Source organism: Melanaphis sacchari, unplaced genomic scaffold (genome assembly GCF_002803265.2).
Source record: "Melanaphis sacchari strain LSU unplaced genomic scaffold, SCAv2.0 Contig72_pilon_pilon, whole genome shotgun sequence".
NCBI lineage: Eukaryota > Metazoa > Arthropoda > Insecta > Hemiptera > Aphididae > Melanaphis > Melanaphis sacchari.
The window spans coordinates 1,081,823-1,106,366 of record NW_020271519.1 but is presented as its reverse complement, the minus strand read 5'-3'; the positions used below and the strand labels follow the sequence as shown (position 1 = coordinate 1,106,366).

At 24.6% G+C, this 24,544-nt stretch overlaps 3 protein-coding genes across 3 annotated transcripts; 1 reads left to right on the top strand and 2 right to left on the bottom strand.

The window, feature by feature from the left end:
• Positions 1–4,861: 4,861 nt before the first annotated feature.
• Positions 4,862–10,471, bottom strand: LOC112600806 (RING finger protein unkempt). The gene is made up of 14 exons (XM_025348110.1): positions 10,230–10,471; positions 9,893–10,102; positions 7,971–8,157; positions 7,815–7,911; positions 7,594–7,729; positions 7,319–7,521; positions 7,096–7,244; positions 6,904–7,035; positions 6,693–6,846; positions 6,503–6,610; positions 6,156–6,412; positions 5,449–5,607; positions 5,227–5,388; positions 4,862–5,041 (listed from the first exon to the last, which is right to left on the bottom strand). The coding sequence occupies exons 1-14, from the start codon at positions 10,280–10,282 to the stop codon at positions 4,862–4,864; spliced, it is 2,187 nt and encodes a 728-aa protein (XP_025203895.1). The 5' UTR covers positions 10,283–10,471.
• A 172-nt stretch (positions 10,472–10,643) lies between these two features.
• On the top strand, positions 10,644–15,643 carry LOC112600809 (porphobilinogen deaminase). Its single transcript, XM_025348114.1, has 4 exons — positions 10,644–10,760; positions 10,825–11,327; positions 13,388–13,719; positions 15,031–15,643. Exons 2-4 carry the CDS (start codon positions 10,934–10,936, stop codon positions 15,436–15,438), a joined length of 1,134 nt encoding a protein of 377 aa, XP_025203899.1. The 5' UTR covers positions 10,644–10,760; positions 10,825–10,933; the 3' UTR covers positions 15,439–15,643.
• Positions 15,644–17,896: 2,253 nt separating this feature from the next.
• Positions 17,897–19,936, bottom strand: LOC112600820 (60S ribosomal protein L30). Its single transcript, XM_025348131.1, has 3 exons — positions 19,757–19,936; positions 18,384–18,529; positions 17,897–18,125 (listed from the first exon to the last, which is right to left on the bottom strand). Exons 1-3 carry the CDS (start codon positions 19,775–19,777, stop codon positions 17,945–17,947), a joined length of 348 nt encoding a protein of 115 aa, XP_025203916.1. The 5' UTR covers positions 19,778–19,936; the 3' UTR covers positions 17,897–17,944.
• Positions 19,937–24,544: the final 4,608 nt, after the last annotated feature.

Sequence of the window (24,544 nt, the reverse complement as noted above, 5' to 3'; positions counted from 1 at the left end):
AACAGATTTTTTTTAGTTATTATTTACTAACAAAAATCACAAATATGAAAATAACCCATATCAGCATCCATAATTTATTTAACCGAGAACCAACGAACTTAAATATGTCATATTATTGATTAACATATTATCTAATTAAATACATTTTGCATGTTAAAAAGATTGAAATATTATTTGTAATTTTTTTTACAATTTAACATATTTTCAAAATAGAATATGAATTATGAATCTTAATTTTTTTTATACATCATTGCTGTACAAATAGTTAGGAATAATGATAATAATTAATAACATTGTATTATTATTAAAACGATTATTATTTACAAATTTTCGAAAATCATAAGTACTCTTAGATCATTTATCAATACCTACCTACACTCGGGTTACACTTAATTTAACCTACACAATACATTATAAAGAATTTATTAACAAACCTTATTCATTTATATATGGGTACTTAAAATATATATTATGTTTAATTGCTTTTAAGCATTTATAAATTGTTTGTTATTTTTACATCACTTACTAAAATTTGTTAACACTCCCTTCCCCTCCATCGAAAATTAATTATGGGTACAGTCTTGGTTCTTCCATTAATAATAAATAAACATTACCTCCACGCATATTGTATAGGTACTATGTGTGCATTATGGTTTTCCTAAGGTACCTATTTGAACTTTTATGTATCTGTAGCCATCAGCTAGTTTGTAAATTGTAAATTGTATGACAGTAACTTACTGCCAGTAAAAGGCAAATAAAGAATAGGTGTGCCAACATACATTCTGCCCCCCCTCAATAGCGCCTCGATTGTAGGCTAATTGCTGTTGAAGAAAAACAATATTTTAGTCCAGTATTATCATAAGCCCAAAGTGAAGAGACTTCCAAAATATTATAACTTCTAAAGGTTCTCATTAGTTTAGTAATCTTTAGTCAATATAGTACCTATCTACAAAATACAAAGATGTATCTATCATAATTAGGATAGATACCAGTCACCTAGATGTAGTTGGAGCAAATATTCAAAAGAACTAAGGAAGGGTATATAAAGGTGGGGAGTAGCACTAGAAAGAGATGTATACTCTACCTATAACAAAGCTAAAAGCCAATAGAAGAACAAACAACGAACATGCATAATGCATAGATACCAACGAGGATTACCACGAAGATAGTTACTAGACAGTGGGCTATTTACCTAGTGACTAGTTGAGATATACATCATACATCTGTTCACTACCTATTATATCACTTGTAATAATTCACAATGCCAAGTTTAGGATTTAAAAAATATCCATTAAATACAATAAAAAGATAATTTATAACTGATACACCACCTAAATTTAAAGTTAACTATAGTTTTTACCTGAACCTGAGACCAAGACAGTTTTAATAGAAACCCGACAAAGGTGATACTAAGATTGCTGGGTGTTGGCATACTAACGTATTGGTTTCTTGAAAATTGGCTGAGTGCTTGGACATTAACTTATTTAAGTCAGCTATTAAAAACTAGAACACCTGTCACTTAATATTTAGTATACAATTAGTTACAGTAGTCGCCATTTAAATTTTATTCACGATTAATGCACTCAATAGCACAATGAACTCTAATAGGCTGGTCTCGTTAATATTCACGTATAGAAAAACATTCATCTATTGGAATCACTACATATTTAAATTTAGTTTGTTAAACGTATTACATATGCAAATGTTTTTATTCCAAGATCTTTTGCCTTATTGGCTCATTCGTTTAATGGACCTAAAAACTCTAGTACCATTATTACCAAAGCGAGTCCAATAAACGGTGACGATCGAGTGTAAATAAACTTTAAGTAGCAGAAAACGCAGACAAAATTTAGACAAATGTATGACGTTAGTACATACGTTCTGTAAGTTTATGTGTTATTTGTTAATTATAATCTAACTGTCAAACTCTCTCAATGGTCACAATGAGTATAATACTATATAGGTACTACAGTGTAACATAAAACTTCTTGTAACTTAAGATAACAAGTTACTATTTCTTTATAAATTTATTATAGGATGATTAAATATAATATGCACTTATAACCTGCATAGAATAATAGCAGAAAATATAAAATGAGCCTAGGTTCAATAATAAAAACTTATTTTGAATTCTGATAAATTTAAACCATTTAAACAAGTATTCTCTTCTGTTGTTATATACCTACTGACTGGATTAGTTTCTTGATGGTTAGATCTTTGTCATTTATAATTTGAAAACTTTAAACAACGGTATGGTTATTTTAAAGAAAAATAAGTTTATTTTTGAAACACAGTGTTTGTATGATAGTAAAGTACTATATTTTGTAAAAACATGACATTGTTACGTACAAAAAAAAAAAATAAATAAGTAAATAATTTTGAACAGAAATAGAGAAAAATATAAGAATTTAGGTTATAATACTTATGTCATAAATGTATTATGGTAGATATGGAATAATTATAATTAAAATATTTGTTCAAAACATTCTTAAACAGTAGACTTATTGATTTACAATTTAAAACATAATATGTAATGACTAATAAGGATGGCGTCTAAATAATTTACAACTACTATTAATGAGACAATTTACACAAATAATAGTTTATAAAACATTAAAATTTTGTTAAGTATGCAGACTGCAGTACATCTATTAAGATTTTCATTTTAGGATTTTATATGACAAACATAACATGAGTCAACAACAGGATTTCTGATTATTTTGTATAGTCACAACTACAAGTACTTGTGTAAAAATCATTAGATCTTAAATTAAACATTCAGGTACAAATTAAATAAACACTCAAAACTCTCACAAAAATAACTTTAAATTATACAAAATATTAATACGTTCACAGTTATCGAGTCTATTTGGATGTATACACGAAACATAATTAAATTTAAAATATAATACTGATATTTTATTACAACAAAATAATCATGTAATAATAAAATGATGGTTCACAATAAAATTAATATTACATACTTCTCTTCTCATTATTTAGTTATTTAACATGCCGTGAGAAGCTATAATTAAGAGGATATTAATTTGTAAGCCAATAACTGTTTTTTAATAATATGTTATTATTCATTATAATTTCAAAATATATTTAAGAATGTTTGAATATAAATAATTCATGAATCAATACAATTTAGACAATTGTGAAAAAATGTGATTTATTCATTTTTAATTTGGCCTTTTAAACCAACAAGTTCACGCTAAAACACACAATTATTTGGTAGGCCTAGTAAAAAAACAAACAAAAAAAAAATACAGAATTTATGAAAATGTAAAACACATCAGACTACAGCTTAACACTACAAAACCATGATATTTAATCTTAAAGTTAAAAAAAATAATATATTATGACATAAATAGGAATTAAATATAATTACCACAGAAATAATTTAAATAAATATAGGCAATAAATAATAATAAAAGAGTATAATCAATAAGATTTGGTAAAATCAAAAGGGCCTAAAATCTCTCAATTTTACTTAATAGATGTTTTTATGAGAATATAAATTATTTTCAAAGTCTGATAAATAACTATCACATTCAAAAATATATAAAACAATAAAATAATTTAAAATAAAACCAATGCTCATCAATATAGCATATACAAAATTTTTTTCAACTATAAAGATCTAGTAAAATAAATAAAATTTGTAAAAATGATCTTCATATAAATTTTTTTTTTTTTTTGAATACTTTTTAAAATTTGTTTTAAATGTCAAAATAAAAATATATAGTTCATGATTGTTCAAATTCACTCATATTTAATAAATAGGTAATATAATAATTTCTATTGTTAATAGAAACGATTCTTTACTAGTTCTAAATAAAAATTTATTAGGTTTACATCATTAATTATAGATTTTAAAAATTATTTTAAGCAACGAGTTTAAATGATAATTGTGTCATAATATGGTGGGAAAATTTTTGTATCGATTAACATAAAACCTTAATATTAAATAATATTTGTTGTTTAGAAAAAATATTTTAGCTAATAAGAAAATATATAATTTTTCTATTTAACTTTCAAACATTGTAAAATAATTATTCTCATTTGATTTTTATTTAAAATCTAAGCAAAATGGAGATGGTTTAATCTAAATGAAAAAAAGTTGTTTTATTAGTTTAACTACATGAATTATGAAATTTAATTTATATGTAAAATAAGTTAGAAAACCTAATTTACTAGAATATTTATTCTGGTTTCAATAAAAAGTTAATATTGTAAAATAATTTTTATGTCAACGATCAAGAATATAAGCAAAATATTTGACTCAAAAGATATTAAACAATTTAATTATATGTTAGCAATTACAAAGTTAGCATTTACCTAAGCATATAGATATAAATTTAATATTTCAAAAATTTTTTATTCAGAAAAATTATTATATGCTATTAGTTCAAGTCTATAAATAAACATTTTTTAATTGAAACTTTTATATGTTTGTTACACAATACAAACTTATTTCATATTTTTAATAAATTTTCATTTAAGTTATACTATTATTATATTAGTATTAATGTTTAAATTAAAACATTATTTTGAAACTATAGAAATTTAATAAATACATATTAAATGTAAAATATTGTAGTAAAAAAAAAAAATATTTATAAATATGATTTGAAAAAAAAAAATCAAATATAAATTCTATATAAAAGGCTCATACTAATGTTGTAAAATGCTAATATATAAATTAATAGAGTATTAAAATTATAATACTTAATACATCTAGTACTGATTAGTTATGATTTTTTTTCTTTCTAAATTTTATGTTATTTTAATCAATTATTATTAGTACTATCATAATTATTAAGTTTTTGATTGCTTAAAATAAATAATTTTTAATCTATGCCTGAGTTGTTGATGTATTAGTATGAGATAAGATAGGGGTCGAGCAATATGGACAATCTTTTATCGTATCCACACACTGATTACACAACACAAAGTGATTACAAGGTCCCAATGTGACACTCCTATTACGCTCCTCGCATAACATGCATTTGGTAGCAGTTTGTAAGTATAAAACCTAAACCAAACAAAAGTTATTATTTATTAAATAAAATAATATAATATAAGTGTTAGATACAAAGAATATACATATCATAGTTAGTTAATACTAGTTTAAGAGTTTATTTTAATAAATATTTAATATTAATTTTAACTCAAATATTTAATATTATGTTCATACGATTTTAAACATTTAATATTCACCTTTTCGATTTCTTCTAAATCATTTCTCATTTGACTCTGTAATGACTTTAATACAGATAATGATAAATTCCTAATTTCTGAGACCCTACGTAATCCATGAAGATACGGTGAACCTTGTAATAAATCTACTTCTTTTTGTAACGATTTTGCTTGATTAATAGCCTAATAAAAAATTAAAGTTAACATCCAAAAATAACTTTTATACTACTTAAAAATATTCACTTCATCTCTTTGTTGTTCTGCAATTTTTAATTTATTATTTGAATCTTCAGTCTCTCTTTGCCATGCTTCATAAGTGCATCTAACTTGTGACATTCGTTCAGATTCCCAAGACACTAATTTTGATCTACAATTTAATAATTCTTCTTGTAATCTTTGAACCTAAAAATAAAAAAATGTCAATCAATATTATATTTTAACCCTATTGTGTCATTATTATAAAAAGTTAACTTTTGTCTTTTTTACCGGATTTTAAAAATATATTTTATATGTAGTTATAACTATTTAAATTAAAAGAAAAATTTCTTAAATGTATTGATATAAGATTGTAGTTTAATAATTTTGACATTTTTATTTTAAATTACATAACTGAAGAAAAAAAATTTTATACTATTAAAAGTTAACACGGAACATTTTCATTTGAGTGAATTAATCCATTTTAAAGTTATTAAATAATAAATAATTTTAAAAAAAAAAGTATTATTATTATTGGAATAAAATATTATAACTTCTTCATAAAATGTATTTATTAATTTGTAATTAATTACAAATTAAAATACAAAACATTATATCCAAAAAAATCTGACAGTTGTTAACAGTATAAAAAGTTTAATATTTATATAAAATATATAAAAAGATAAAATATCGTGAAACATTTAACAGAAAAAAAGACTCAAGCCAAAAGGTTATACAACAAAAAATATCATTACTTCATTTGAATTTGAAGGACTAATTGGAAATGTGTTTGCAGCTCCAGGAGAGCCAATACCAAACAAACCAGTTGAGCCATAATTGTTGCCAGTAACAATATTCAAATGACCTAAACCATCTTGTTGGTTATACCTAGATTTTTGTATGATATTATTTTGCATATGTTTTAATGGAGAAGCTATTGTTGGAGAAAAATGACCAATACTATTATGGCGTGTAAGAGGAATATTAACTGGAGCTGAGCTTCCTAAAATATCTAGAAATATTCATACATACATATATCAGAAAAAAAATACAAATTAATTGAATTTATAAAGTTGAAAAGTATATAATAAATTTAATGTACCAGAGGCTTGTAAACTTGATGATAAAGGATTATTTAATATTGGAGATTCATTTTCTCGATCAACGGAAAAATTTAAATTATCTTCCACAACTAAATCATCTAAATTACCTAAAAAAATAAAATAATAATACTATTACATATATAAACATTTAATTAATACATTACAACTAAATAATTTTTGTAAACATACCATTCATAGTATTAGTAGACTGATAAGAAGAAAAATGATTCATATATGATGAATTACTATTACCATTAGATACAACAGGTCCAAATATAGAACTATGTCTTCTTTGTGGTTCAACATTAGGTAACAATGATTGAGAATCAAATGAATTTAAAAGCTAAAAAATAATAAATACATAGCAAATGATATTAAATAAATAAAAATAAATAATTACAGCTTGTATGGTATCTTCATGAGCTATTTGAAATTGTTGTACATTAAATTCAGATCTAGACAAATGAGCACCAGGAGCTTTATTAGGAGAACCAATACTTGAAGCGCATTCTGATAAATCTCCACTTCCATTCTATAAACATAACACATCGTTCAATATGAGCGAGTGTTTAAATATTTAAAAATTACTAACCGATGAACTATTTTTGTCATTATCTATTTTTTTTACCGGAGATCTTAAACATTCGGTCCCTAATGAAGGCACAGCATTAGATAATATATCAGCTAAATCTGTTGAAGAATCTAATCCAGCAGCTGATTCACGAGCAATAATCATTTCCTCTACATAATAAAGTTGATTATTACTTTAAGTAAAATTAACATAACAATTGTAATACTAAATTGTAAAAACATACGATCCACGTGCGCAAAAGCACAAAATACTCCACGAGGACAATAACCAGCTTGCTGTACATCATTACATTTTGTAGATTTATATATTTCTGGATGAAATTGTTGTTCAGTTCTAGTATGGCAATACGCACAGGAATCACCACTTTCACAATTACTTGGTTCACCCCATTCATCTCCATGTTTTACGCTAGGACATGGAGTAGATCTAAAATATTTAATTAAAATTATTACTAGCAGTTTTAAACAATGAATATTTATTACAATAATAAAAACATGCCTGTACTTGTATTTTCTTGGATTTCTTCTTTTATCTCTACTATTATGATATTGAGGACACGCATATCCTTGACGACAAAGTCTAGGAGGACGTTGACATTGGTCAGTTTTATAATTTGATAGAACAAAATTAGTGTCTATGAATTAAAAATATACTTTATAAATACTGAATAGTAAAAATTGTATATAAATAATTAAAATCAAATTATGTACAAATCCTACCCTGCCATTTAGGATCTTCATTCATTAAATTTTTTTCTTTATCTAATACATTTGGTCCATCTAAATCTACATTATTATCATCATCATTTTCAGATGCCTAATAAAAGTTATAAAATTCATTATTAAAAATACTAAACACTCAAATGAATTAAATACCTTTTGATCAGTAATATCATATACAGGTGGTCTTAAATCATGATTCCCATGTGCAAAAGCACAATGCGGCCCATTTTTTGTGCAAAATCCCCTACTGTCAGTATCATGAACACACATACATGTCTTATAATATCTCAAATGGTAACGTCTTTCTGTATCACCAGCTGTTCGATGTAAAAATGTGCACCTTTTTTCAATAAAAAATAAAAAATATAAAAATCTGATAATTGGGTAAGATAATATTTTGTATATGCTACATGGATCATGTATGTTAAATAAAGGAAGGATCATGCTGAATATTTTTTTAGTAATTTTTCTTCTCTTGTTTATTCAAGCACATTTTAATGATTATAGTTGAAAGAAATTCTTAATATAAATGTAGAGATTAGTTAATATTTTGAGGAAGTTAAAAAGTATTAAATCAATTAAAAATAATACATTATACTCACACTCAATTTAAAGACAAAACATTTAAACCATTTAACAATATTGACATAAATAATTCTACATACATTGAAATAAAAGAATCCTTATTAAATAAAATAAAAAATTGTCCATGTTTTCCAATAGTAATACTAATATATAAGATTATTTGTGTAGTCTTTTCCATAATTCTCAAATCAATAATAAGAATATATGAATTAAACTTTTAATGGCTTGTCATAAAAAAAAAAAAAAACTGTATGCAGAATAAAAAAGATTACAATAATTTATAATAAAAATGAAATTAATACCTTAAAATACAAATAAATAAAAACTTAATAAAGTTTGATCCAAAAGGTAATATTATTTAGTAAAAGATAATTAGGTTATTATTTTTACTATTTTAATGAACATGACAATTCATTGAAAGTATATCTTAAAATAATGTGCATCTTAATATTTTTAATGTATTTAGACAGCACAATGCTAATATTAATGTCATTTAAAATAGTTTACAAATGCTGAATTATAAATTAAAACAATTTGGTGTCATGCACCTTGTTATTAAAATATGTACTAAAACTTGGTCAACAATATTATTAAATTGTTCTTTTTTGTTCAAGTCATGTAAGTGTTATTTCATAAGTACAAAAAAATTGCACTTACATCAATATTTTCATGTATATTTATATATGTTTTTTATCCCAATTTTTCAGCATAGAAATACAAACATGACATACAGCAAATAAATTAAAAGGATAATTGTAATTATAATTAAATACTGAGAACCTCGAGTACAATGTATTAAATTAAAAATTTTAGTAGATAAAAAATAATCAATATGTATGTAATTATCAAACTTCTGAAAAATGAATTAATCAAATAGGTACCTAATACAATTAATTTAATTATTGAATACATTTTTAAATGAAAATGTAAAATTTCTACTGTTTATGAGTAATTTTCATTTTAAATTTATTAAATAAAATAAAGAGAACTAGCAATATCCATACTAAATATTTATAACTTTATATAGGTTATATGAAAAATGAATGAATAAATTTATAAATTTCAAAATATTTATAGAATTTATTAAAATAAATTCAAGGAAAGCACAATTTGCAGGTATATGTCTCATACATTTTCTGAAGTAAAACTAAAAAATATACCTATGAAGTAAATTGCATATTATATAATTTGGTAAATAGTCCCTACTGAATATATAAATTATTTAAGTTGATAAAAACATCTATCAAATTTTAATTTAAATACACAATATAAATTCATAAATTAATTATTTTTTTCAAAAAAAAAAAAAACACAAAAACATTAGAAGATTTTATCAGGGTTAAATAATACTAGCATTTCCCTCTTTACATGAAAAAAAGAAAGTTTTTGTAACACACCACTGGTTTAAAAACTACAAAAATTGAGATTCAATATCAACTTTACATTAAAAAGGACAAATACATAATTACATGCAATAAGACATTGCTTACTCGTCTCCTTTAGTACAAACTCCAGTTGTCTCATCATAATGTGAACAATAATCATCTGCACTATAGTTATAAGTGCCATCTCTTTTTCTAACTGGTCTACGACGGCGCTGATTCATAAAATGCCAATTAAAACAAGTATAAGGTCTATGTTGTGTACATTTATGTTGTAAAAACAATGGACACTGCTCAACACGAAACTCTTTTAAATATCTGCAATAATACAATAAGTTCGACTGATATCAAACAATACTATTTACTAAATCTGTATCATAATGTATGAACAATTAATGGACGACTAAATAAATAACAGAAAATCATGCACAAAATCACGTCTTACGAATAATGATTTGGTTTCTCCATTTGGGCAGGAATCTTAGATTCTGACGGCATTTTGTTACACTTTGTTTACAACCTCAGATATTTTTTTAAATGTTAATTTTACTTGTCTGACCGCATCAACAGCGGTTCATTAATAAAATTCCTGCAAATTTGAAGTAGATTTCGTTTCATTCATGATGCAAAAAATTAAAAAATATATAGTACCTAAAAGCTAAAGCAAAATGTTTTTTTTTTTTTGACGACTTGTGTTATTGTTTTACACTTTCCAAAATATTGATCACATGACTAAACCATGGTAGAATATGTATACACAGTGTAGCCAATAAAAATGGTAATCTCCTGTATTGTCATTTTTCATTGATAACGATGGCATTGATAAAGTAATCACCTTTCAAAAATTCCCCCTTTCGCTTTTCCTTTCTAAAAACTAAAACACTACTAAGATTACTCTATTCAATTACGTAAGCAATGGGCTGGCCTTACTTTACTGATGCCATTCACCAACAAATGTCATTAAAATAGACTAATGGTGAGTACTTTAGATATAATTGTATGTAAATTTATATTTAAGAATAATATAATTCATGTTTCAGGCATCATAATGTTATAGTATTAGCCATTTTTTATTCATACATTCAGTTGTGATAAATCTATTGCAGTGACAATAATTTATCCACCTTATTTTCATCAAACTATTTAATCATGGACAGAAGCAACCGAAAGACAATTCGTGTGGGTTCACGTAAAAGTGAATTAGCATTGATCCAAACCAAGTTCGTTATTAGCCAGTTAAAAGAATTACATCCGGACATAGAATTTGAAATAGTCTCTATGACCACCATGGGTGATAGAGTTCTGGATAAACCTTTACCAAAAATTGGAGAGAAAAGCTTGTTCACCAAGGATCTTGAAGTTGCTTTACTTAGTGGTACTGTTGATTTCATTGTACATTCATTGAAGGATTTACCAACTGTCATGGAAATTGGAACAACAATTGGAGCTGTATTAAAACGAGATGATCCAAGAGACGCTCTAGTATTACGAGAAGATTGTAAAGAATATCAATTGGATTCATTACCTTCAAAAAGTTTCATTGGTAAGTAATCAAATAATTAATATGTAGAGTGTGAAATACATACCATATGTTACAGTTATAATAAATTCAGGATTTTTAATTACTTATTATTTTATAATATAATAGATATTTCCATTGCATAGTTTTATTTTTATAAATATTTATCATAATTTCTAAAATTCAGTTAACATGCGTTTCTCTTATATTTATACCTACAATATATGTATGAATAAATTATAATGTTTTGTTATGTATTTAGTCCATGAGTTAGTATATTTTTTTTTTATCAATACTAATTTAAATATTAATTATGTACGTACTTTTATATTATTTTTTATAGTTTGTGTTTAATGAATATACATTTCTAAAATCCACTAGAGTTATCTTTTTAGTACACTGAGATATGATTGTCTTGATACTGAAATTTGTTTAGTAATTGTATTATTTATAAAGTATAAAAAATTCAATAATTAAAATAACATTCTTAATAACTTAACTTTTAAAAGTTGCATAAGTTTTATTACTGTTTAAAATGTATATTTGATTGAATTAAGTTTTGCTGTTTATAAAGTGTTAATTAATCAGTTTAATCACAAAGTACTTAAATTGTAGATCATAGGCTATCATATTTTTATCATAGTCAAAACAAATAAACCCTATTTTAGATTATAATAAAGATAAAATTAATTTATACAAAGATTATTATTATTATTATTATTATTTGCATTTACCAATTGTTTACTTACATCTTTATTTTTACTATATGTAATCTTTTATTCATTTTTAATGTATATGTTATTGTTACAAATTAACAAATTATTTTCTGATACAACATTATGTATTTTAAAATATTAAGTGGATGTCACTATAAATTTTTTTTTCACCTGTTGAACATATCACGTACCTACTCAACATTTTTATTTTTAGTGTTGCTTATTAGTTATTGTTTGAATACTGATTAGTGATTACATATTTAAAATTCCTATTATAAAAATAAAAGTCATTGAAAATAATGTTTACACAAAAATTAATTATTATAATTGATAAAACTTTAAATCACTTCTTTAACTGTTAACTATTTATAATTATTAAGTATATAGCAGACAATATATTGCTGTCACTTATAAAAAATTAACTATGTTATATTAAATTATTTATAAACATAACTTAACTTAATTGCTTATTAGTTTTGCTTAAATTTAATAGTTATTAATTTCAATAATATCTAATTAGTACCAGTAAATCATAACTATTATTTTATTTATCTTATAAAATAAAAGTGTTATTTCTTTAGGTTAAGCATAATATAATATAATTGATAACCTTTTTATTATTTTTTTTTTAGTATAAACCTAATATACAACTACAGAGTTAAATCAATGAGGTAAAAGTAATAAGTAAAACATTAAATTTAGCAATACAGTTGATTAGCTGAAAGTGTTTAAATATTAACTATTATTTTCACAGAAATAATTTATGATTTTAAATTTTAATTATGTAAAATTAACACATAAAAGTTTACTGATATTTGTACATATATTATCTATATTTCATTATATGGAAAAATATAATAGTAAACCCATTATTTTCCAAGGTTATAATGGGGTGACACAGAGGGGACTTGGCCCTAATTTAAATCCCATTTATGTAATCTTTTTACTTGAAATTTTGCATTCTTTAGAAAATCAAGTTAATTAATTTTAATCGTGCTGTATAAGCGTTGTTCAATTCATAATTAATGCATTTATGTTTGCAGTATTACTGCATTAATAAAACTATCATATAAACTTTAAAGCAGAAGTGGTGTAAACAAAAACTTAATAACAGTAACAAATATCCAATAATATTTTAAAAGTACTTAAAAATGTATTTACTATAAAGAAAAACGAGTCAGTATTTATTATAGAAGTTCAACATAGTGATTTTAAACCATAATCTTTGAGAAGGTAGAAATTGAAAAAAATAACTGTTTTTAATAGGCAGGAACTTTGGTTTTTGGGAAAGTAGTTAAAACTAATGAATTTACTTCCTGTTTATTTTTAGCATTCAACACTTATTAATTTTTTTTATTATTTTTTTAGGAACTAGTTCCTTAAGACGCACAGCTCAGTTGAAAAGGAAATTTCCTAATCTTCAAGTGTCTGATGTGCGAGGAAATTTAAACACTAGATTGAAGAAATTAGACAGCAGTAAATCTACTGATGAAAAAACAAATACAAATTATAGTGGCATAATTTTAGCATTGGCTGGAATTCAAAGAATGGGATGGGAAAAACGTGTATCCCAAATAATTGATTCAGATATTATGCTTTATGCTGTCGGACAAGGCGCTTTGGCGGTTGAATGTCGTTTGGGAGATGATTATATTTTAGAATTGCTTGAACCGTTGCATCATTATGAAACAGTTTTACAAGTAAAATATTTTACTAAAATTAAAAGTTGAAAAATATTTAAACTTAATATTATATATCAATATTAGTCTAGTCACACAGTGATATTTTTTTTTTTATAAATATTAATTAGATAGTATATTGTATAGGTATTCGTTTAGTATTTGACCTACTGATCGAAAATCGAATTTAGTATATGACCTACCTGTATTACTGAGTTTAGTGCGTGACCTACCAAGACGATTATCTATATTATAGGTATGGACAACCTATGCTTGCTTATATTTATAGTTTATTATACTATATTTACTGGTTTTTACCAATAGATATTTTGTCATTCTAATATTATCGTCTATCGACAATATTGTCAGTACGTGTCCTGTCGTTAATCCGATATTGCATGTTTAAAACTTTAAAATGTTGGCAGTTGAATTGTATGCGATTATTTCTTCTGAAAAAAACAGTATTAGAATTTTTACAAAAGAATAAACTGTTACCACAAAATAACAAAACTAATTTATGCCATAAATGTCATGGTGAAACAAAGATGTACATAAGGAAAAAAAGATTGGCTACTGGTGAAATTCGAGAAATCAGCACTATACGATGTATCACAAAAGGATATCAGACATATAAATCAATTCGATCAACAAATGGATTTTTTCCATATACTGATCTTAATGCACGATGCAATTCTAATCTCAGTTTGGGCCAAATCTGTAATAATAAAATAACCTAATTATATAATTTTTAATTTGAATGTTTTTAAATTAATTATCAGCCCTGTAGGTCACACATGCAAAACAAACACCTTATATGGTAGGTCACATACTAAACGAATACCATTATATATTATGTGCTTAGAAAAATCTTATCATTGAATAGTAATTTAACCATGTCATATGCAACTGTCAACAAAAATTATTTTTTGATACATAGCTTTATAAGTACTTATCATAATTTCTAAATGCTAGTTATCATTAAATATTTTTCTTAAATTCTTAATTATTCATACACATAATAACTTATGCATTGCTTATAGTATTTATCATCATCATGAATATCTGTGTTATTTATATATTTTTAGGCATAAAAACAAGGTTAAAATCTCAAATTAAACAAATACATTATTTTAATTAAAATATTTATTTAAGAAAATTGTCATAAAATTATTATGAAATTAAAAATTGCTTTCAACTAAAAAATACTAATTTCAATAATAGTGAATTTTGATTATAAATGTTTATAGTTGAACTGTATTAATTATTCTATTATATGTATAATAATATTTGTAATTTAAAAAAAAAAAAATTTATTTTTGTACTTGCCTTTAGGTTGTTGCTGAAAGAGGCTTCCTCACACGATTGGGAGGTGGATGCAGTGCACCAGTTGGTATAAGATCTACTGTTTGTTTAACAAAAAATGCCATGTCTTTGGATGGTGGTGTTTGGAGCCTTGATGGCTCAGAAGCATTACAATGTTCATCTTCTACTGAGTTGGCAGATAAAAAAGTCATACAGAGCCATATTGATCAGTACAGAAGTGAAAATGGAGAACCCCCAAAGAAATGTCCATACAAACAACCAAGACAATTTGTTGGTGTTACACCAGGGAAAATTAGTTATTTAGATTTGGATGCAGCGTTAAAATTGGGTACAGAGTTAGCAGAGGATTTAATAAGTAAGGGTGCTCTTGATATAATGAATACTGCAAAAGATATAATTCATTCTACCATTAAATAACTATACATAACCTTGAGTTATTAAAATTCACTTTTTTCATTATTCTCTTGGGGTTGTTATGTTTGGTTTTGGTAATTTATGTTAACCCTTGTTATTTATTGTATTGTTTTTTTATTTTCCTTTGAATGACTACCCCTTGATGAATTCTAATACTACTCTTATTATTGTTAGTAAAATATAAATATTTACAAATAGTTACCCATCATATATATTCTTATTTTTTAATTCCTACAAGAGTGCTTGAATTGAGAAAAATTAGTAAGAAGTGCAAAATATAAAAAAAATATGCATATCTGAATATTTAAATATTTTATTGATTAAGATATAATTTAAAGGGATGAATGTATGTATATTTTATTTTTTTATTAAGCATTAGGATTCAATCATCCCTCAATTCAAGCACTACCTAGTAACAAAAAAATGTTACTTTAATAGTATACATGTTCTTTAGTGTAAGAAAATGAATACATGTTCAATAAAACAGTATTATTTAAGAAAATATAAAACACAAGTCATAAAGTGTTTGTTATTTTTAATTACAATCAATAAATTTATAAAAAATAAAACTCATCTAGATAATAACTAAATCATTGAAAAAATATTCAAATTTTTAATTGGTAATAATTGAATTGTATCATTATACTATGAATCATAAATTTGTACTATTTTTTAAGTATTTATGATAGTTAAAAAGCAAATAGATAGCACAAATAGTCCTCGCAGAATTTATGATAAAGAACCTTATACTGAGCTACTTGATACAATTTTTACATTTATTTCCTTATTCTGGTTTGGAGAAAAGAATATTAATATTATAAAATAAATTAACTGTTGTTTCAATATAAAATGTTAAATAACTTGAAATATATATTTAAAAATTACAATAAGACATTTGTGCCTAAAACCTAAATATAATAAAATAAAATACAATACAGATTACAGATAACAAAAAATACTCAATAGTGAAATAAAAAAAAAAAAACCTAGAAATAGAAAAACTGTTAGGTGAAACAAACATAATTGGAGTTCTTAAGAACAGTATAGTAGTAAAATAGACTAAGCACGTATTATGTTTAGTGATCAGAAAGTTCTATTAGGCGCAAGTTGAAAACCGGATAGAAGTTAGAACAGTATTAAAAGTTAGGATAACCTTAGATTTGGCACTAATCTGAATAAATATAAAACAACTATAATAATTATAGCTTAATATATAAAGATAAAAGATTTTGGTGGTTGTGGTAAAGGACCTTACATACTTGTAATATTTAATAAGAAAAATCTTCCATTGTTGCATTAGATACAAGTTAATTTAAATTTGTTTTATGTACCAACTGATAATCTAAGAAAAAAATGTTTACAAATTATTAAATTATATATGACCAACATTATTCAAATAAAATAATATTGAGTATTATTCTATAATATAAATCATGGATGTTTATTAAAGATAATAGATTTTAAAATAGCTAAAAAAAATTAATTAGTATTGTTTTCAATTAACAAAAATATTTATACTTAATAATATTCAACTCAAGAATAATATTATACTTATTGATTTCATCTGGGCAATCTATATTGATTTAATTTGATAAGTCACACAGAATAATGTTGGCTTGAAATCAATTCACAATAATCAGATAATGATTAAAACCTAGTTAAGCTTAGTGTTGGATCATAAATTAATTAAAATAGGTATCTTAATTTATACATCTATAAACAGTCAACTCATATAAAATATAATACATTACGTATTAACAATTAAATAACTATATTGAACTAAAAAATACCTCAGAAACTTAAAAATTTAATTAATATGACCAAATAAAATGAAATATAATCGTGGTGGGCACTAGAGCACACATACCGAGTTTCTTTACATAGGTAAAAAACACATTTTCCTTATAAAGAAAAGAAATTCTTCGATTTCATTTATTAATATATAATAAATTCAGACATATTTAGGTGGACATCACCGCAGAATAAATTAATTTCTCAACAATTTCTGAGTTAGAAATAACCTAAATGTAAGCACAATCCCTTCTTAAAACTTAAAAAAAAATGTGAAAAATACCAATGTGCCACATACTAAATTATATGAACAAAAATCAAACATTTAAGTTTTTACAAATTAGCTTAAAGGATACCAAACACGCAACTGTTAACTCTATCTTAGTGTGCAACATAACAAAATTACATTCTCACTTTGTTTTTTGATTGTATAAATATTAACAAGTATTTACTTGACCCAGTTTATCAGAAACGTTTATATTTTATTTTGGAGTTAAAAACATTGTTAATTTGTAATGTTTAACATACTTATAACTCAAAGAAAATACCGATTAAACTAAATAAAGAAGTATTCATAATGAATAATGATATAACACAATAATTGTAAACGTAGAAGATGGAAACAACACATACAGGTTATACTCAAGACAATTACATTAAAAACAAATACTGATTCTCAGAATTTTTTTTTATTAAATCAAAATAATACACGTAGCAATTATTGGTTGGCTTGGTCAGTAGGTATAGTTTTGATGATATCTGAATCACCTGGGTCGGTGATTGATAAAGTAGCAACCCTGAAGTATTTACCACATGCTGTACCTAATTCAATGTTGTTGCCTGAGTATTGGAAAACATCAGTCTTAGACAACATAGCATAGTACTCAATCTCTGACACTCTGGGGAACAAAAATAATACAATTAAATAAATATTTTCAAACATAATGATATAGGTGATTGATTTTACCTGGTTTACCTCATTTATATGTTTCAACCACCTATATTATTTTAGCATTAAATAAACCAGTAATACAGAATAAAAAGAAAATCATGGTTTATTTTGAGACTACTCCATAGGTAAACCCCAAAAAAAAAAAATTTGGAAATTGTAAAATAAAAACCATAAGAAACGGGGGTTTCCTACTTCTCAGTCTCACCTTAATGGAGATGTGTTGTTCGCAATGATGACCAGCTTAGATTTTCCTTGTCTTAGGGTTTTCAACGATTGCTTTAGGCCTAAGACACATTTACCAGACTTCATGACAAGAGCCAACTTGGTGTTGATGCTTTCCAAAGCTTTTTTTTACATATATAAAAAAAAAAAAAATGACAATAAAAATGTTTGTATCTAATTAACATTTTTGAAAGTATTAATATTTTGTTTTGTTATTAATCACTTATATAATTATAATTTGGTTTATTAAAGAAAAATGATTTATATACTTAAAAAAAAAAAAAAATACAAGTGTAATGGTAAGGCATGCAGTGAAAGAATTTAGTTAAGGACATATAAAAAAATATTTGTTAATTAGATGAACTATACATATCAATAACTAAAATAACTCATCTTCCAATTATTTTTTTTATGGTCGTGAAAATATATATTATTAATATATACATTAATATTTAGTGTTAAACTTTATAGAATAAAATGATACCTATATGTTACAAAATAGTAGGCTATAAATGATATATAATATAAATCTCACTATACCAAGATAAAGGAAACATACTCTATTCTAAGGGAGTTATTAAAATATGTCAAATAGATTTGGTTTAGATCCATAGGATTATTAAAGTTAAATAAAGTAATCGTAAATAGTGTTTTAAATTTGTTCATTTAGAATGTAAATTAGAATATTTAAAAAAAAAGCTAATAAATGTAATTTACTTATATACTAGAAATTACGTAGTAATGTGAATGACTATTTAACCTACACAACTATCATAAAAGTAACACGGGGATATGAAAATGAAAAACATTTATTATTTCAATAGACACAAAAAATTCGAAGGAAAAAACTTAAATTAAATGAAATGATCGATGGCACAAAATGTATACGGCTTATTATTAATTTAAATCAGTATTTTTATATATGAACTCACATTTATTTAACTTCGCATTACATCATACCGTGATGTATACAATTAAAATTAATGAAATATATAAAATCAAATAAAAAAGACTAGAAAATTAAGATCTATAATACTTAACTCATTATAAAAAAAAAAAATAGGTATATGACATACAAAAACAAGATCTCTTCAAAAACAAAAAGGTGTTCATACCTTCAGGACACCGATTAATTACCAGTTATTCAATAGGTAAAAATACAAAAATGTAATGCTGTCAATAAGTGACAAAATAAAGACCTTTAGAATTTATAAATGATTTTCAAAAACCTAATCATTACACAAATCTACTTATTATATACCAATAGCGATGAATAACACGTGGTTTATCGTGCAATAGCGCTATATGAAAAAATAACCACACAGAAGTCCTATAATTATTAAATAAAAAACGTACCTGTTTCTTTCCAGCGGCCATTTTTTACGGTTAGTGTTTAGTGAAAACTAATTTGAGAAAAATTAAAAAAATCCTAGCGGTATGTCACCGACAGACTACGTCAAGACGTACGCAAGCAAAAAGAGAATGGCGGATGCCGGGACAAAAAATGTATAGGATGACGTCAACGAATTGAACGAATGATACACCGCAACCCGCTTCACGACTTTGTTAAGCACAGCGCTGTGGGCGGATGTTGTGTTATCAAAATTTAACATTGGTAACAATAAACCATGGTTAAGGTAACCAAACTCTGGTAAAAAGCACAGTGTGACCAAAGAAAATTAGAGCTAATTATTACTGGTGATCGGCGGAAAGACAAAATTTAAATTTTCAGGAACTTGCGTCGTGTGCAGCTGCTTACATGAAATTTGATCGCGTTGTATGACTTGAATGTTACTTACGTTTCAAATTTCAAATGATATCTGTTGTAATATAAACATTATAAATATTGTACCAGCAATTTATATAACAGGTATAACAATATAATTGTAAACAATAAACATTAATAATAGACTTTACACACTACATTTCACACATAACACGTCATATTCAGTATACGTTTGACTTTCAGTTTGGCTCAGTGTGTATTTTATTTATTTTATTATAAGTGAATTATTTTTATGTAATTAATTTTTGTTAAATCAAAATGGAACATTTTGTTGACTTTTGTAAACATGTTATTCACAATAATGAAACCTACACCAATTTAAAAATATATATATAGATAACGACGATAACGTACAAATGTACAATGCTAACAAACAATTGCGTTTGATACATTTTTTGTATAGATAACATACAAAGCTAGTTCAAATTTTCAAAATTCCTGTTAATGAGTAATACCGTCAAAACAATTACAACTAGATATAAAAATACAAAATTGTACTAACCTCAAAAATATGTACAAAATTATAATATTATCACATAAAATTTGTAAAATTAAAATATTTTTTTTAATTTCTAGTTCAGTAAGATTTATTCGAGTGCGGTTAACTTGATGATTTTAGTCTATCACAAATAGTGATTAATGCATGTGTTTTTTAAACAAATCATTCCAGTTATATAACTAATGTGAATTCTTTAATGGTTTTTTAAGGAATTACAGGTGTCTTACGAATTAAGGCAACCGAGTAATTAAGGTGGAAGGAATTAAAACAATTTTTATTTATTTATACCTATCCTATAAATAAATAATCATTGCAAAACAACACAAGCAAAATATTTTTAATTAATATTAAAGGTAATTTTATTACCTGGTTACATTAAAAATGTATTAATGTAATGGATCATCCATGGGTCACTAAATTATATTTATTTAAGAAACCATTAAATATAGCTCATTAATTTGGAATATTTCTAATATTTGTATCCATTAAATAGCTTTTAACTTTTAAGATATAATTTGGGTCTTGTCTGTCTTGATTAAATTGTCTTTTTGCAGTGTTTAAAATCTAAGTTTAAGAATTTTCATAAATTATTTAATAAAATTAAAAAAAAAGTTTATGAAAAATTTTATAGTTGACATAATCATAATTGATAAGGGATAATGGTGTTTTTTGAATAATAATTTATAAAAATAAAAATAAATCTGAATCAAGTTCTTTTTGAAATATCCTGTTTTAAATTATGTATTCGTTCTTTAATGACAGGTATATTCTTGAATTTATTATAATCATCGCACTATCATATATTCATGTGGTAAAAAAAAAAACTAAATAGCATATCTATTTAGGTAGAATTTAAAATTGTTCATTATTTTAATTTTATAATGGTACCTATATCCGAATATTGACTACTATATGTGGTTTTTAACCTGTGCGCCCCTAGCTTCTGAAAGTTTATTTTTCAATAATGACTGTTATTGCAATTAATCTACTAAATTTGCAAATAGATAAAATTCAATCGAAATGCATCTGCAATATATTCTATGTATTTATGCGATAATTCGTTATAAGAAAGCAATTAAGTTCAAATATGAGATAACTATTTAAACTTAATTTAATGTAAATAATATTATTTAATATTTATTATTTTACCTGTTGCAGCCGACCTAGTTGTTTGTCTGTCAACTATTCGTCCAAGAATTAAAGATTTTTGTAACACCCATCAGGTACGAATTTCTCATTTAACGTACCTACTTATTTTTTTTATTCGCCTAATAATAAAATTAAAAATATTATTCATGAATCATAGCTGACATTTGCCATGAAAATGTTCTAAAGTGCATTGCAGTGTGTGGTGTTTAAAAAAAGGTTGAAGACTTGTACTTGTAAATTGTAATACATAGTTTTATTTTTATACGAGTAGCTACAGTCGCTATAGACTTTAGAAGAGTCTTTACAATTTACGCATGAGTACTATTTGGGTCCAAGGGAATAGGGATAAGAACTACTCAATTCGTGACCCCTGTACGAAAATTAACCGAACTCTCAAGGTTATGCTTAAAAACGAAATTCCAGTATGCTAGTTGCTACACATACCTTCATACAACATGTGCCAATTTCATTATATATATAAAGATTAAGTGTACAACAGGTTTGCATACAATGCGCTCCAAATCCGTTCAACCGATTTTGATTTTGCTCGTGTGTGATTAATTCCATCTTAAAATATAGAATATTAGAATAGTTCATAACTTGATTAAAGGTTTAGAGATATGTATGAAAGAAAGAGTGATAGAGAAAGAATAATCTGTTTGATTTTGGGATAGTGCGTCTAATATGTCGTTTTATAATTCTAATTAAAACTCTTAGGCAGTGGCTCTCAATCTTTTTAGTACCACGACCCAAATTTTCCCCAAAAAATCTTTTACGACCCACGTGAGCCACATGGCTTCATTTTTCAAAAAGCAATTAAATAAAATAAAAAAATTGTAAAGTTTTAATTTTTAAATTAAAAAAAAAAAAATTTAATAATTTAAAAAATATATTAATAATACAATAATATAATATAATATAATATAATTTAAATTTTTTTAACAAAATCTGTTTATTAGGTACTTTTATTGCGTTTAAATTATTATTTTCATTATTGTATAGGTTTATAATCAATATATTTTTACAAATGTACTTTTGATAATAACAACATTATACAATAATAATATATTAAATAATAATTTAACATACATTTCTTGGAATCTGTATAATTCAAAAAATTGTTCGCGACCCACCAAAAATTGACTGACGACCCATCCCGCAATGATTCGCGACCCGCAGTTTGAGAAACGCTGCTCTAAGATATTGAGTAATAATTTTGATTTTGTGGTAACACTAAATAATGGATGACAGGTAGAAGATAACAAAAATAACATTATACATTTTTATAATTTAAAATAGGTAATAAAAATAATTATCAAAAATAGCTAAAAATTACCTCATTTATAAAATTAAATCTTTATGGTATCAATTAAGAACTTTGTAAATAGCTTAGTACAGCATCAGCAATAGCGTGACCAGGTCAGCTATTTACATGTAAAACAAAAACTTTAAGCATTATTATTGTTGTTTATTTAAAATTATAAATAAGAAAATAAAATAAAATTTGTTTAAAAAAAAGTGTATACATAATTTTTTTTAATTGTACTATTTTAATAAATAGAACTTAAAAAATAATAACTATGAGAACATTGCGTTATAAAATGTTTAATAAAAAAATGAATAGATTCTATAGACTATACTCATTACTCACTCTGGCTACTGTACAGAAAATATCGATCGAGTGGGTTACTGTAATAATGAACATATTAAATTTGAATTTAATAGTTTAATGAAATTATATTAAATGTAGACGATCTGCCAATATAGTATATGTTATTTTATATTTAAATATTGCTGTAAGTAAATATTTCTGCTATAAATACCACAGGTAGAATTTTTTTTCAAAAATATTGCATATAGGCATATTTGTGATTTTTAAATCCTAATATCATTAGTAAGAATATAACAATAATATTATAGATAGTCATAGTTGTGAAAAATAGATCTGTGTTCTGCGGACTTAATTATATTTGACAGAACGCTGAAAGTGGGAAAATTTTATTATAACCATTATGACATATATTATAATATTATTAAGTACATTTTAATATTTTCTAAAAATATTATTACCTAACTTTCAACTGCTCTCAACTAGAATACTTTAATAATTGTAGAAAAAAATTATTAATTTAAATAAAGTCATTAATGGAGGAAATTATTAAAAAATTAATTAAAAATGGATGAGCCTTTCAAATGAAAACAAATACAAAATGTGGCTCAAGTTCTTAGACAGTATAAATTAAATTTTCGAATAGTGAAATAATTGAAAAAAAATCATAACTTCGAAAGTCTTGCTGAATGTGTATAGTGAAATTTTAACAAAACAAAATGTATTAATAGAAATTTAAAAAAAAAAGCGGGCAAGTGGGTACCGCTCTGTTGACTGTTGTACATTAGGGGGTAGAGTGAACCTCGGACTAGGGTAGGTTAAATTTGAATGCAATGATAGTTATTATTGTATACGAAAAACGATTCTGAACGGAGATGATTTGTCAGTCTAGGATATATTATATTTAAATATTGTCATACATTCTATTTTGAAACAAATATTTTATTTTTCAATTAGGACTTATTTGCAAAAGTCATGGTTAATCAATTAATTATTAGTTTTTATGAATTATACCTACAAAATAGTTTGCAAATATTCATGGTTTTGACGAATTTTTATCAATATTTGAACTTCAAATGCTAATAAAAAAAAATTGTGCCT

What these genes read in the sequence shown, in the direction of transcription:
- LOC112600806 (XM_025348110.1), bottom strand. Translation starts at nt 10,282, where the DNA reads ATGCCGTCAGAATCTAAGATTCCTGCCCAAATGGAGAAACCAAATCAT. An exon ending in GTTTGTACTAAAGGAGACGA is followed by an intron (nt 8,158 to 9,892) that starts GTAAGCAATGTC and finishes TATTGAAAAAAG; the next exon opens with GTGCACATTTTTACATCGAA. An exon ending in TGCTTTTGCGCACGTGGATC is followed by an intron (nt 7,245 to 7,318) that starts GTATGTTTTTAC and finishes TTTATTATGTAG; the next exon opens with AGGAAATGATTATTGCTCGT.
- LOC112600809 (XM_025348114.1), top strand. Translation starts at nt 10,934, where the DNA reads ATGGACAGAAGCAACCGAAAGACAATTCGTGTGGGTTCACGTAAAAGT. An exon ending in ACCTTCAAAAAGTTTCATTG is followed by an intron (nt 11,328 to 13,387) that starts GTAAGTAATCAA and finishes TTATTTTTTTAG; the next exon opens with GAACTAGTTCCTTAAGACGC. An exon ending in ATTATGAAACAGTTTTACAA is followed by an intron (nt 13,720 to 15,030) that starts GTAAAATATTTT and finishes ACTTGCCTTTAG; the next exon opens with GTTGTTGCTGAAAGAGGCTT.
- LOC112600820 (XM_025348131.1), bottom strand. Translation starts at nt 19,777, where the DNA reads ATGGCCGCTGGAAAGAAACAG. An exon ending in TGGCCGCTGGAAAGAAACAG is followed by an intron (nt 18,530 to 19,756) that starts GTACGTTTTTTA and finishes TTATATATGTAA; the next exon opens with AAAAAAGCTTTGGAAAGCAT. An exon ending in AACAACACATCTCCATTAAG is followed by an intron (nt 18,126 to 18,383) that starts GTGAGACTGAGA and finishes TTTGTTCCCCAG; the next exon opens with AGTGTCAGAGATTGAGTACT.